The sequence below is a fragment of the Ascidia mentula genome, chromosome 7 (genome assembly GCF_947561715.1).
Source record: "Ascidia mentula chromosome 7, kaAscMent1.1, whole genome shotgun sequence".
NCBI lineage: Eukaryota > Metazoa > Chordata > Ascidiacea > Phlebobranchia > Ascidiidae > Ascidia > Ascidia mentula.
The window spans coordinates 1,507,018-1,521,079 of NC_138572.1; the positions used below are offsets into that span (position 1 = coordinate 1,507,018).

The window sequence follows — 14,062 nt, forward strand, 5'->3', positions numbered from 1 at the left end:
CCACAAACGAAAGTATATTTCTGGCAACAGTGAGGTTTGTCTGTGACATCAACCATATAATGTATGGAAACCCGACAACAGAGTGTTTGTACAACGGAGTGTGGAGAAGCAAGGTTCCTGAATGTCTTGGTAATCCTTATTATCACAATATTCGTAATTCATTTCTTGACATGTAAGCTTAGTTTAATGACTTAAAATCAATGGCATGATTATTTTAACAATAAATTTATAAATGATATTTTGTTTGGAATATGCTGCACATTTTGAAAAGCACGTTTATTTTTTTTTATAGAAAAAATTGAATATTTAAATTTTTCGAAATAATTGAAGTGGAGTAACGTTTCAATAACCTAAGACGTTAACGTAAAAGCAATGCAATTTCGCAGTTTTTAGCACCATTGTATTGTAGGCATTCATAGTTCTTTCTTGATTTTAAATTTATATTTTGCAGCATCAAATATTTGCGGAAAGAGAGCAAACCCACTGGAGTTGGTAAGTCACGAAACAACACAACACACACACGACGCAATAATAAATTATTTGTCTGCAGAGCGCTCGTTTATCCGGTGGGTCACAGACCAGTATACAAACTTGGCCATGGATGGCTTTAGTAACCAAGGTTGAAGACAATAGCAAAAGTTTTCCAGTTCTTGGAAGCGGGAGCATTCTATCAAAAAAGTGGATCTTAACGGCGGCTAATTTCATTAGCAGTGCTGACGTGTAAGTAATACATTAACAACACTTTTGCATAACTGGAGTAACTAAGACCAAAAATCGTAGTCCTTGCACAAAAGAAGCAAAACAACAGTTTTCTACAAAAAATTAAACTGTTCGCGGATTTTTTTTTTTCACAGTATAGTCGTTTTTGTCGGAACAAAATATTCACAAAGTCCGTCACCCACCGACCAGCAACGTGATGTTCTCAATCGTTACAAACATCCAAACTACAGGTACTACAATAAAATCCTTTTAATATCCAGTCACAGAAAAAAGTTTTAGGCAGAACACGAACAAGTCTCGTGGTATATTTTTGATGTATATATACATAAATTGTCGTCTTTTCCTTCTAGACATGTTGTTGTCAATTGTTGTAAGTATACTAGCCTCCTTCGAAAACTTCAGAAATATTGACACTTTAAATATAAACAACTAAATCAGTTGATCGCAACCTCCGCGGACGCCTAAAGGGTCCTCTGTAATAAATTTCCGTGTACATTTCGGTTTCCTTATAGGTATCTTATCTTTCCTGTCCATCACGTCACACTTAATAGTTAATTTAAAGACATATTGACATCAACTTGGCTCATAACAAGAGCTTTTACGTATAAGTTTCATTGGGAGTCCGCAAAAGGGGTCCATGTCTAATAAGTTGGGAATCATAATAGAATAGCTTTCGACGCAATACCACAGATCTTTTCTATACGCTTTAGGACCAACACCGGCGGATACGACGTGGCTTTACTCCAACTTTCGAGGAATATTGTGTTTAACGACGTGGTGAGGCCTATATGCCTTCCTCCAGGAACCAAGTACGATATTGCACCGGCGACCAAGTGCTACTTTGCCGGATGGGGAGTCAGAAATGGTGAGTGTTCATTACTGCACTTATTCAACGTAACTTCGGTTGCAACTTTACACCATTGCTTGCTCTAAAAGTGAATGACAACCGTGTCGTGTGCACAATTTGGTGACAAGTACCATTGCAGTTCACTGTATATAGTTATCTACATAAACCCAGCATAATATTGGAAAAAAATAAAGCAATACAAAGAAAATGTACGCATGCCACACGAGTACAACCGAAACAGGCCAAGTTTTAAACATACGCTTTTTTTAATTAGAATACTCAACGAAGTATGAAGATCCACTGAGAGTGGACCAGCTAACCATTAGACCCACATCATATTGCGAAAATGGATACACTAGTATGTCACCAAGTCTAATGTGTACCTACGATAGCAACAGGGGGACATGCAAAGTAAAGTCAAATGGTTTAGCAGAAGCAAAACAGAAAATAAACCATGTTTGGTGTCTACAGGGCGACCATGGTGGCCCCTTGATGTGTGATGTGGGCAATAATACGTGGTATCAGTACGGTGTAAGCAGTTTCTACACCGGAACATGTGGCAATGGCAGAAGTTACTTCACAAAAGTTACACAAGTGCATGCCTGGATTCAGGCCGGTAAGCGTTGTAAATTAAAACACAAGCTTTGCACCGGTGTAAAACGATGTGGAAACGTTTTGGAAATAGTAGTAAAAAAAACAGTGTAGTAAAAAAACCAGTGTCAAATACCAACGTTACGAACTACAGGCGTTTTTTTGTTTGCAGTTACGAGCATGAGCTACACAGCACCTCCGGGTAAGAGTAAATTAAACCACTCTTAAATGCAGTATGTAGTTTGACAAAACAAATCCACTGCATCTATATGGAGTGTAGTGCATATAAATAATAGAGTAAAACATAAGGGTAATTAAGTCAGCATGCTCGTTTGCTTACAGCATTAAATAAACAGATATTATTTACATTACCATAAACGCAAATAAACACAAGCTAACAATGCTTAAAAGCTAAAAAACAAATGCAGATGTCGACGAATGTCTTCAAACACCGAACCCTTGTCCAACCGATAAATGTAGAAACTACGTGAGAGGTTATACATGTGGAGCAATCAGCCAACTGCATGTACCGGTTACCATTTACTTCGTCGTCACTCTTACAGCTCTCTTTTCCTTCCACGCGACATAAACCAACCAACGCAATATAACATCATTACGACATAATCAGTTGTTAAAATTTAAACCCACTGTTAATCATACCATACGTGTATATGATGATACGCCTGTGGGTAAACTGCAAAACCCAAGACAAGAGTGTGAGAGACTTTTTTTTATCGCGTTAAGTGTACCAGATTTACCATAAGACATAAACTTGAATTAATCAGAATTGCTCTTCTGGCACTTAGTTTCTAAAGTGTTTATTGGAAACCAACGTTTCGTCTGCCATCCGGCGAGACTTTTTCAGGGTTATGTCAACAGTAAAGCATCACGCACATAAACTGTTGACATAACCCTGAAGAAGTCTCGCCGGATGGCAGACTAAACGTTGGTTTCCAATAAACACTTTAGAAACTAAGTGCCAGAAGAGCAATTCTGATTAATTAGTATGCCTGGCAACAAAATAGCAGTATAAACTTGAATATCTGCATATAATTTTTATCGTATATAAACAAAGTGGAGTCAATAACAAACAGTGGCCATCTGTCTGAAGCTTACAGAAATAATTTTCAATGTTCATTCGAAGTGCATTGTGTGAATTTTCGTGTGTAAATAAACAACTTGACTTATCTGAATATAACTTGACGACAGCACTTCTGCATACTAAACAAATTAACAACAACACATGACGCTACAAACATCAACAGACCCAGTGGTTGGGTTTATGCCACGTCATAAAGCGGGCTTGAATCACCTTGTCTTGTCGTGCACCTCGAACAGGTAAAGTACCGCAATAATGCTTTTCCATTTTTTTAAAACTAAATTACGTCGTACGAGTTTTGCAGTGTGGTAAAGTGAGCGAAAACCACAAAAAACCTTCCGTAAAAATAGTATTATTTAAAACAAAACAAAAATGAGGGCGAATATGACGTCTTATACTTTAGATACATCACCAGACAAGTCTTATGCAGTGGGAATAAGTGAGTTAACCAATCACGAAAGCGGATAAGTGAATGAATCCATAGGGTCGTTGGTTAGTCATAGACAGTGTACAAGTTACCGACGCAAGTGGTTAAAAGAAAACATGACGAAACAGAAGTAGTCGTAAGGGTCTTGCTAGGAATAAAAGCGCGAAGACTAAATCATGAACGATCTGGTATTTTGGATACTCTTAATTGCTGCGCCATTGGAAGGTAAGTTATTACCCTGGCTACGTTTCTTTTTTTAATGCTGTTCGTTTAGGAAATCTGTTGGTTCACGCTCAGAATTGTGGAAAACGCATAACACCGTCGCAGCAACCACAGGTTTGTGATAATTTAATGGGCGTGCACTGCATTAGCACACCACAGCATGTGACTATAAGTGACCAAACATTAAAAAGTATAAAACACAATAAACTAATACCGGTACGACATAGATTATGTAAACTTGCGTGTTTAAATAAATTCAAGTTTAAGACACAAATCATTGGGCACTACACAAAAAAAAACCTCAAGTAGGAACCGCGTGTTTTAGCAATTCAAGATAGTGAAAGTTTCGCTGTAAATTGTCTTTTCTTGTCGACAGAATGCACGTATATACGGTGGCTCAACGACAAACATACAATCGTGGCCGTGGATGGCGTTGGTAATAAAAGATTTCACACAATATTACACTATTGTGGGGGGAGGAAGCATTCTGTCAGATCGATGGATCCTAACGTCAGCACGTCAAGTTGGTTACATTGGAAGGTAAAAAAATGGGTCTTTATCATCATTGCAACAAAACAGGCTATGTATAATAAGTTCAATCACCAACCCGCAGTTTGTATTGGGTTAAACCACTTCTTTCTCAATCTCTGTCAAAACAACACCTACAAGCTTTCCACATACCCACAAGCAATTCCTATATCCTCTTAAACTGTAGTGGTCCTGTTAATTTTAACAGCATTTAATTCAGTTTCGCAGTTTTTGTTGGAGGCAACTATGCAGAAAACAGAACAGACTTGGAACATAAATACAAAGCACAACAAATATTCAGAGAACCGCATTACTAGTAAGTCAACTTTTACCGCAAACCTTTCATTTTCTTCGCAACCGCTTGTACTAAAAAATACACCTTCAGCAACTACCTGGCCGGAAATGACGTGGCTCTTATCAAACTAACAACAAGCATTACTTTCAATGACGTAATAACACCCGTCTGCCTTCCACCTGGATCAAAGTACGAAATTCCGCGAGGGACAAAGTGTTATTTTACTGGTTGGGGAAAGACATCCGATAGTAAGACACCGATTGCATCTAAATGATTTGATGTGAAAAAGGCATTGCTTTGGTTTGATTAATTAATTGCTGATATACGAATACATAAGCAATATTCTTAGTTTTCCTGTTTCGCATTTCGGTTCATGCAAAAGCAGAAACAGCTGTTTACAGACCTTCGGCTTGGCATATCAAAGTATGCGCAGGATTCAACAACATAGGTTACATACACAAGGATTTTTAACCATCGAATATGACAATTGCAGTACCGCGCGGCTTACATGTAAATGTATAAAAAACCAGCAACGAAAGTGTTGTGATTGTAGCCACCTCAACGGAGAACCGCCTTAGAGAAGTTCAACTTACAACAAAATCCAGATCTTATTGCGAAAGTTCTGGAACCAAAATGCCTTCCACTGTAATGTGCACGAACAACAGCAACACAGACACGTGTATTGTGAGTTTTTGTAATTACAGTGGCGTGGCGTAAATTAACAGCAGGCGATGACCTTAGGGAGACCACGGTGGACCTCTCATGTGTGACGTGGGCAACGATACTTGGTATCAATATGGAGTGAGTAGTTATAGTGCCGGGACTTGTGGAAACGGGGAAAACTTCTTTACCAAAGTTACAGTAGTTTTTGATTGGATAAAACAAAGTAAGTCCCACCTTTAGCTGTGTTTGTTTTTGGTGCGCGATATCTGCACGCACTTGAAAACATTAAAGATGCTGTAACTTTCAAAACCATGTTTAAGTTTAAACTGAATTATAATTTTTTTTAAAAAAGGCGATCAAATACCTGTTCTGTATAGTTGTTTCATATACGGAATTTAAAACTATTGTATTTTTAATTAGCCACAGGTGTTTATTTCAAGCCACCACCGGGTAAGTGTGTATTTTTATACTCTTTTACTTCCATACAACAATAACTTCTGGACATACCTGGATATTGTAGTAATCAAATAATAAGATGTGACGCAGCAATTTTACAAAACAATACTTTTCTCAAAAATTAAATAGTATTTTTTACTTTGTCTTCCCACCAACAAACTTTTTCGCATACATGACAACTTAATCAAGCTTTTCGAAGAGAAAAGTGTTTATCATAATCGTTTTGAAGATAAGCACACATCTTACTATAATATTATTAATGTTTTTTTTATATTTAGTTCTATCGTGCAAACAACCACACAAAACTTGGGGAAGAAATGTGACCCCAGATTTTAGCGTGTACGGCGGTGGTGAACAAGTAACATTTGGCTGCAAGACTGGATACAACCGTACAGGTCCAGCTAAAAGCACTTGTGTTATTGCTGGCAATACATCAACATGGAATCCTACACCACCAGGATGTGAATGTACGTCTAGTGTTGTATTATGGTTGGTTTTTTAATTGGAATAGTATAAAATACACGTCATATAGGCCATACCGCTATGGTTTAACTGGAAATGCATTGGATTAGAAAAATCCATCAGTTTACATGTGTCTTTATTAAATATGTCTTTTTATATGGTACAACGTACCATTGACATCTTGGTTTGTATTTTTCAACAGTTATAACTTGTCCACTGCTGCCATCTCTACCGAACGGGCATTTTTCCACTTACGTTAATTCCTACGGAGTTGTAGTGACGTTTTATTGCGACTTCACTTATATTTTATCCGGAAATAAAACAACAGAATGTCTTTCAACAGGACATTGGTCAAAAAAAATGCCATCATGTCAAGGTAACCTTCCTATATCCGTTTACAGTTATTGTTTTAATTTTTTTTAAGTTTGGATTGTTTTAGGTTAGAATACAAGTTAATAGTCAAAAATGTAGGCAGTTAAAAATGGTTCAAGAAACACGATAAAGTTTTGGTTGGTATATCCCAGTTTTAACCTGTCCAAGTCTTGAACCACCACGAAACGGGAGAATATCAACACGCAACAACACGTACGGAACAACAGTAGCTTTTTCGTGTGACAGCGGGTACAAAATTCATGGCAAAACGATATTGTCGTGTTGGTCGAATGCTCAGTGGGGAGACGATGTACCAACATGCAAAGGTAAATTCTGCATCATCAGTAACATACGGTTAAACAGTGTTTGCGTTTTAACTTTTCCCATTATAACCATGGCAACGTATTGCACACATTTTCGTTTCAAACAGATTGCCTTTTTAAGATGGGTGGTTTTCGCGCCTCTTGGACACGGTATACAACAACCTAGCAACAGAATAATGCTGTCGTGTTAAAACACTTATAAACGTTGATCTTTTTTGCAGCTATAAAGGGACCGCAGTGTGGACAACTGGGAAATCTAGTTGACTTGGTAAGTTAACTTACATGTTGCTAAATTACTTAAATGGGTTCACACTATTCCACGCTTTGATTATCATCGAAATGATTTCGCTGGTTTCGTCTTTTTCAACACAAAGTAACAAAATTGCGTTACGCATGCGATACGTTGCCAAACATTTACGCTATTGTACATTAGGATCAACCTACTTCAGTAAAGTGGAAATAACCATGCCTTATAAGAGTAAAGCCCTCGCAAACAAAAATGTTACGTTATAACCCTGAGGATGTCTCGCCGGATGGTGGATGAAATGTTGGTTTCAATTTCGTAACTTAAGTGCTAGAAGAGCAATTCCTATTAATTACTATGCCTGGCAGCAAAAATAGCACTAAAAATATTACATTTAACGTTTTCGGTATATTTTTGGGGTTTCTTCACCCAGGTTCCATTGTTTTTAACTTCTCAAGCTCTTAAGGTTGAATGCGCGGTAAGCCACCTCGTAATAAATAGGGTACTGCATTGTCAGAAACCAAGGGTCCACGGCGGGTACTCCACCAATGTATTCCAATCGCCCTGGATGGTAGTGGTAGCAAAATACGTCATTAACCCTTCCACCTATTCCACGTTGGGAGGAGGAAGCATTTTGTCAGATTATTGGATCCTAACCGGTGCGGACGTGTTTGCTGCTAGCGACAAGTAAGACATGCTCGTATAGTTTGTGACAACTACGTACATTGAAGATCCGTACAAACAGAAACAACAATAACGAACTATCTCCCAAAAAGATACCAAACACAATTTCCATGGAAACCTTGCCTAATGTGCACAATTAAATCACGACGAAAAATCATGTTTAATAACTTTAGTCTTTTATTTCAGCTTGGTAGCTTTTGTAGGAAGGCAGTACTTGCATTATAGCGCAACTGAACAACAACACATCGTCCAACAAAAGTACAAACATCCGAGTTTCAGGTAGGATTTTATCTGATTTCAACTTTGCACTTAGAACGGCATTGGTAAAAACCCTAAGAAATAAAGCTACTTTTTCATAAATTACACAACATAAGACCTAGTGTCCAAAAGCTTCATTTCAAGAATGCATGTTTTCGCTAAAAACAGCATCATCATTTCTGTTTCAAATGTGAAGTTTCCACATGGGTCACGCCCGAGTGGCGTTGTAAACAGCTCTTTTCTTAAATCACAGCCCTCTAATCCTGACGAGTAAGGGTAATTTTAATTGGGAAAGAACTGCCGTTTTTTTCCAGGGTGAATTAGCTTAACAACACCTTGTTCCCAGAAACTATTTGTCCGGATATGACGTGGCCTTACTACAACTCGCAAGCCGTATTACGTATAATGATGCTGTGAGTCCGATTTGCCTCCCGCCGGGGCATATTTACGAAAAAGGAAATGGGACAAGCTGCTGGTTCACAGGTTTTGGAAGAAAAAATAGTAAGAAAATTTACATTTCGTCACAAAATCGGTCCGACCTGAAACAATATTAAAACAAACAGACTCTACAAATTCATTTGAGAATGAACTCAAAAGAGTTGGCCTCACCATTAAAACAAGATCCTACTGCGAAACTGGCTACAGAAGGTTTAAAGGATCATCCAGGACAATGCCCTCGACAATTATGTGCGCTTATGATGACGACAAGGACACGTGTGTGGTAGGTTAATACAATTAACTGACATGCAATAAAATCCAATATTCCTTACACTGTATTGAATAAGGGGGATTGGGGAGGACCACTGGTATGCTACGCTAGCAATGGCGTGTGGTATCAATACGGTGTGAGTAGCTTTAGCGACCAGACTTGTGGAAGCGGAGAAAGTTTTTTCACTAAAACGACTGAAGTCTACCCCTGGATTACAAGCGGTAAATACAAAATGTCTAACTTAGCTAAAACAACGTTGAGATTAATTTAGCCCTAACTGATACCTTCGACAAAGATTCGCCACGGTAGCAAATTGAATTAATTGTAAAGAAATTGACTTTCTGTTGTTTATTACAGTTACTGGACTTGAATTCGGACCACCACCACCACCACCAGGTATGTGGCACACATGACCATCAGTCACCACTACGATCCGGCCCGTTTTCACCTAATGATAACGTTTCGTAAGCAATCGGTGTAGTGACAAAACATTTCTAAAAAAATCGGTGTGGTTTTTGAATGATATTGGAATATATCCTTTGCTTGCCATATTGGGATATGTACTGTTGCCATGGAAACATCGTGTGCAACAACAATTGTCGCGTATTATGTGTGTTCATGTGTGCAAAACCATATTTAGGTGAACGGAATTGCGACGGGAACTCAGAATCTTGTCCGACCGAAACATGCACAACCTTTTTCGGGGTCTTGACTTGTGGAGCATGCAGTCGTAAACACACATCTGTGGTCTTATGCCTGTCAATCATCCTTACTTTTTTTCCATTACTAACGTTCACATAGAATAATATGAAGAGTAAAAATGCATTTTGAATGTAAAATAAATGCATAAGTTTAAAACACAAGTTTGAAATGGTGGTGGAATTTTGCTCACTTAGCAACAAGATCTTTCTGAGCGGATTAAACAACTGGTCAGTAAACAGATATGGAATGAAATGTCTGAACATGTTAAACTTTACAGCGCTTGGACGTACGTTTATAAGTGATTCATTGATTTAGGTTCTGGACACCTTGTTTTATTTGTGCAATAAAAGACTCTAATGGACTTGAAATAACTTATGTGGCCTGCTATGTTTTATTTCAGTGCAATAAGGTCCTATTGGTTCTTTTTGAGCCAAAGGCTGTCCGCCTTTGTCCTAATCCAACCAATTACAATATTTTCACGCACAGTTAGACTGAACAAACAAACAAACAGTTCAAACCTAATATAGACGTGGATGCAGATAATTATTGTGGGCGGCAGTGATAAACCGGTAGACTTATATCCGCGAAGCTAAATCAAGTGCCTGCTTAAATAACGCATGCATTAAACATACAAGCAGGTCAGTGGAATACACTTTGATACACAAACAGACGAGTTGCTGTATAAATTAATCGCAAGCATGTTGTATACTTAATAGGAGTTGCTGTTCTGGCACTTGAGTTACGAAAATATTTATTGTAACCAACATTTCGGGTCATAAGCCTGCCTAAGTCTCGCCGGATGGTGGATGAAACGTCGGTTTCAAATAAACACTTTCGAAACTTTAGTGCCAGAAGAGCAATTCTTATTAATTACTACGCCTGGCAACAAAATAGCAGTACACATCTTGTATACTGCATTGCATTTAATAGTGATGGAATGGCGGAATCTATCAACCTTGGCGTTTTTTATCCCCAAACACCCAACAATAAATACAACTTGGTAGGAAATAAGAAAGGGGACAAGGTGATAGAAAAATACACTAAAATTGAAACGTGCTGTCTGAAAGCGTCTACTAAACAACAATCATAGTTTACCCAAACGCAGCTTGTCACAACCGAATACCCCAGTGGGACTGGCAGCGATCCTACGGCATACAGAGATTCTCTGTGAGGAAATCACCTTTACCATGGACGCCTGACTCGATAACCCTTGTGGTTTTATCTCTGTCGATGCAATTTTAGGCTTCACGTCCATTGTTCATGTGCGCAGTTACTTGCATACGGAATACGAAGTGATTTGATTTATGCAAATTAACTGAAACAAGGTCAGTCTTAGGTCGGGCAAGCCCACACACGTACTTTTCTCGGATGGAATCTTATGTTCATTTCACTACCACAACCGCGCGTGCATGTGCTCGTACAATCAAACTTCTGTTCAAATTTGTGGGTTTTCGGTGATGTTTTGTTAAAAACGTAGTCATAGGAATGTTAAAATATCGTTGCCTTGGAGGCTTGTCAGAAAATAAACAGTAAGACAATAAACAGTTGGTGCATCGGTTATAGCTATATCGCCTACGTTTGTCTATAAAGTGACAAAACATGACCTCCTCACCGTCACACTTTAACCTGGGTTCTGACATATCTGCAGCGTATCGTCAAGAAACTCTACGGGTTGCTATGTGGTGGTTAATTGCTCTTTTAGCTGCACTTTTGACAGGTAATATATGATAACACATAACTAATCCGTACCATCGATTGTAAACGTTACAAAAATTATGTCAATTGTTTAGCAAAAGCTGACGGTTCGATGTCTTGCGGAAAAAGATCAAACCCAATAGGAGGGGTAAGGCAAAAACGACGTACAATTAATACTAAAACCTTTGAATGATTAAAATCACTGTTTACTTGACCAGAGCGGAAGAATATACGGAGGAACAACGGCATCAAACGGTTCGTGGCCTTGGATGGCAATGGTGGCAAGGTCATCTGGGGGTAAACTTTCGGTTCTTTGTGGAGGCAGTATCTTGTCAGATCGGTGGATTCTAACAGCCGCTAGCTGTTTTAGTAACAACGATAAGTAAGTAAAATTTTATGTAGAGGTATTAGAGCTAATCATGGTGTTAAGTGAACTGAAGACAGTGTCACTGTTGCGATTATGGCAATCTTCTTAACTAGCTTACTATAAGAAAAAGCATTTTAAACATTTTATGTTCTCGGGTGCGCAATAAGCACGTTAAACGAATGTGTATTATACACATTTAATAACACATGTATTGCGATAACCAAACAACCACCACAAAAAATTCCGCAAGACGGGAAAATAACTGTCCACAAGTAAAGGGAAACTTTTAAAAACGTAAATGAATAATTGTTTAAACATTATTTCATTTCAGGTTGGTAATTTTTGTAGGAAAGCTTAATAGGAGCAGTTATGATTCAACAGAACAGCAACACAATGTGCTGCAAAAAACAAGGCATCCCAATTATCGGTAGGTTTCGAAGCTTTTTGTACTTTCAATACCGCAAAAGTTGCTTGAATTACAAAAATCTGTCCCTTCGTACTTACAAGCGTATTGTAAAACCTTTTTTAAATGCCCTGTTAACGTTTTTGATAAAATACAAACGTCTTTTGGCGGATGTCATATAAAGTAATTGCCTTTAGAAACTTCTTGACCGGATATGACGTGGGTTTACTCCAACTTGCAACAAGAATTACGTTTAATGACGTCGTGAGACCAATTTGCCTTCCACCAGGAACAAGCTACGAAATGCCACCTGACACAAAATGCTACTTAACAGGGTGGGGGGTAAAATACGGTATGTCCAACTTTTAACTTGATACTTTAACCATGTAAGTGGTAACTTTAAGGTGAAGCGGAGATAGATTTTCCAATCAAAAATCAGCCAAATTTTAACAGATTTTTCAACGTCCTTCGAAAATCAACTTAGACAGGTGAAGCTGACAATGAAATCAAACACATATTGCCAAACTGTATACAGAAAGTATAAAAATGCAGCATACACAATGCCCTCTACTGTCATGTGTACTTATGATACCAACAAGGACACCTGCACGGTAAAGTTAACAATTACAATTAAAACTTATTCAAATGAGCATAACTTTAATCCAGTCAAAAAACCTAGGGCGATGGAGGTGGACCACTGATGTGTGATGTTGGTAATAACATATGGTATCAATATGGTGTGAACAGTTTTGGTGGCAGTACTTGTGGAAGTGGAGATAATTTCTTTGCAAAACTAACTAAGTTGTACACCTGGATTCAAACAGGTAAGTCAAAGCTTTTTCAATTGTTACAGCTTGCGAATTGACCACATGTGTTACATGACAAGTTGATTATCTCATACCATCAACAAAACATCAATTGTATCCAAATTATATGTAGTAATGTATAATTTCAAAAATACCGACAAAAATCTGTTTTGCAGTTACAAGCTTGGATTTCAAAGCCCCGACTGGTAAGAAACATCACAATTCACAACTACACAGATGCATACACAGTAGTGTTTCATGCAATCACAAGATTAGCTGTGATCATCCCGCTGTACAAGTTCTTACTTAGAAATCACAGCTATCGTACCAAAATATTTTTTATGCAGAAGCATAAATGTTTTTTTTAAAATAAATATGTGTACCACATGTCTAATCAAACTTTCACAGATGTGAATGAGTGTGACGAAGAACCAAGTAGATGCCCAACTGGACAGTGTACAAACTATGTGGGAGGTTACACTTGCAGCTCAGTTAACCAACCACACACACCAATTACCTGGATAAGCAGTTCGGCCATCCAACCACGGATTACCGTGCATCTAACTTTTGGTCTGGCAGTCTACATAGCCAATGTATTTTATAAATAAATTCAAAAGTACACAACAACAAAATTTCTCTTTGAAAGACATTATGTTTGTATATGTTAAAGTTATGTGTGTTATTATGCACTAAAGTTCAAATTATGTTTTTTAGCATGCTAATTCTTTATTATAAAAAAATAAACAAATTGTAACTTAAAGAATTATTTATTTGACTTCTGTGTAATTTTTTTTAGTTTTGCAATTTTGCAAATTTTTTAAGTCAAATCAATTATTTGACTGCATAGGGAAGAAAAAGTTAATTTAGTTAAAATGTGTCAATATATCGCATATTATGCATCCTATTCCCACAGGCTTGTTTTTAACGTTTTGAGTGTTTCTTGATAATTTTATTTGGACTGGAAGATTTGACAAAATTTATTAAATTCAATGTCTCAAAAAATAATTTGAGCCCCATGTTCACTTGTCAATTGTGAGAGACCATTTTGTTTCAATTATTGTGAAAATCAGGCTAAAACTAAATTTAAGGTCAATCCCCAACAAAATGTTGTAAGTAGCATAACTTACATTGAACAGGAAAGTTTCTAGACTTTTGAAGATCGGCATCCATCTGGATGTCCTGAAAATGA

At 37.6% G+C, this 14,062-nt stretch overlaps 3 protein-coding genes across 3 annotated transcripts; all 3 read left to right on the forward strand.

Annotated features, from left to right (window-relative positions):
- The first annotated feature begins 13 nt into the window (after positions 1 to 13).
- Positions 14 to 2,747, forward strand: LOC145908866 (complement factor D-like). Its single transcript, XM_082996187.1, has 9 exons — positions 14 to 129; positions 452 to 492; positions 551 to 720; positions 855 to 950; positions 1,431 to 1,585; positions 1,842 to 1,978; positions 2,039 to 2,183; positions 2,331 to 2,360; positions 2,587 to 2,747. Exons 1-9 carry the CDS (start codon positions 60 to 62, stop codon positions 2,745 to 2,747), a joined length of 1,005 nt encoding a protein of 334 aa, XP_082852313.1. The 5' UTR covers positions 14 to 59.
- A 1,113-nt stretch (positions 2,748 to 3,860) lies between these two features.
- LOC145908867 (transmembrane protease serine 9-like) lies at positions 3,861 to 9,313 on the forward strand. Its single transcript, XM_082996188.1, has 16 exons — positions 3,861 to 3,909; positions 3,959 to 4,020; positions 4,283 to 4,446; positions 4,655 to 4,750; positions 4,820 to 4,977; positions 5,283 to 5,413; positions 5,471 to 5,615; positions 6,127 to 6,315; positions 6,835 to 7,008; positions 7,227 to 7,273; positions 7,767 to 7,936; positions 8,120 to 8,212; positions 8,538 to 8,692; positions 8,755 to 8,912; positions 8,977 to 9,121; positions 9,258 to 9,313. The coding sequence occupies exons 1-16, from the start codon at positions 3,861 to 3,863 to the stop codon at positions 9,311 to 9,313; spliced, it is 1,992 nt and encodes a 663-aa protein (XP_082852314.1).
- Positions 9,314 to 11,234: 1,921 nt separating this feature from the next.
- LOC145909002 (chymotrypsinogen A-like) lies at positions 11,235 to 13,777 on the forward strand. Its single transcript, XM_082996322.1, has 9 exons — positions 11,235 to 11,319; positions 11,393 to 11,445; positions 11,516 to 11,679; positions 11,996 to 12,091; positions 12,265 to 12,419; positions 12,521 to 12,678; positions 12,747 to 12,891; positions 13,050 to 13,079; positions 13,282 to 13,777. Exons 1-9 carry the CDS (start codon positions 11,280 to 11,282, stop codon positions 13,479 to 13,481), a joined length of 1,041 nt encoding a protein of 346 aa, XP_082852448.1. The 5' UTR covers positions 11,235 to 11,279; the 3' UTR covers positions 13,482 to 13,777.
- The last annotated feature ends 285 nt before the right edge of the window (positions 13,778 to 14,062 follow it).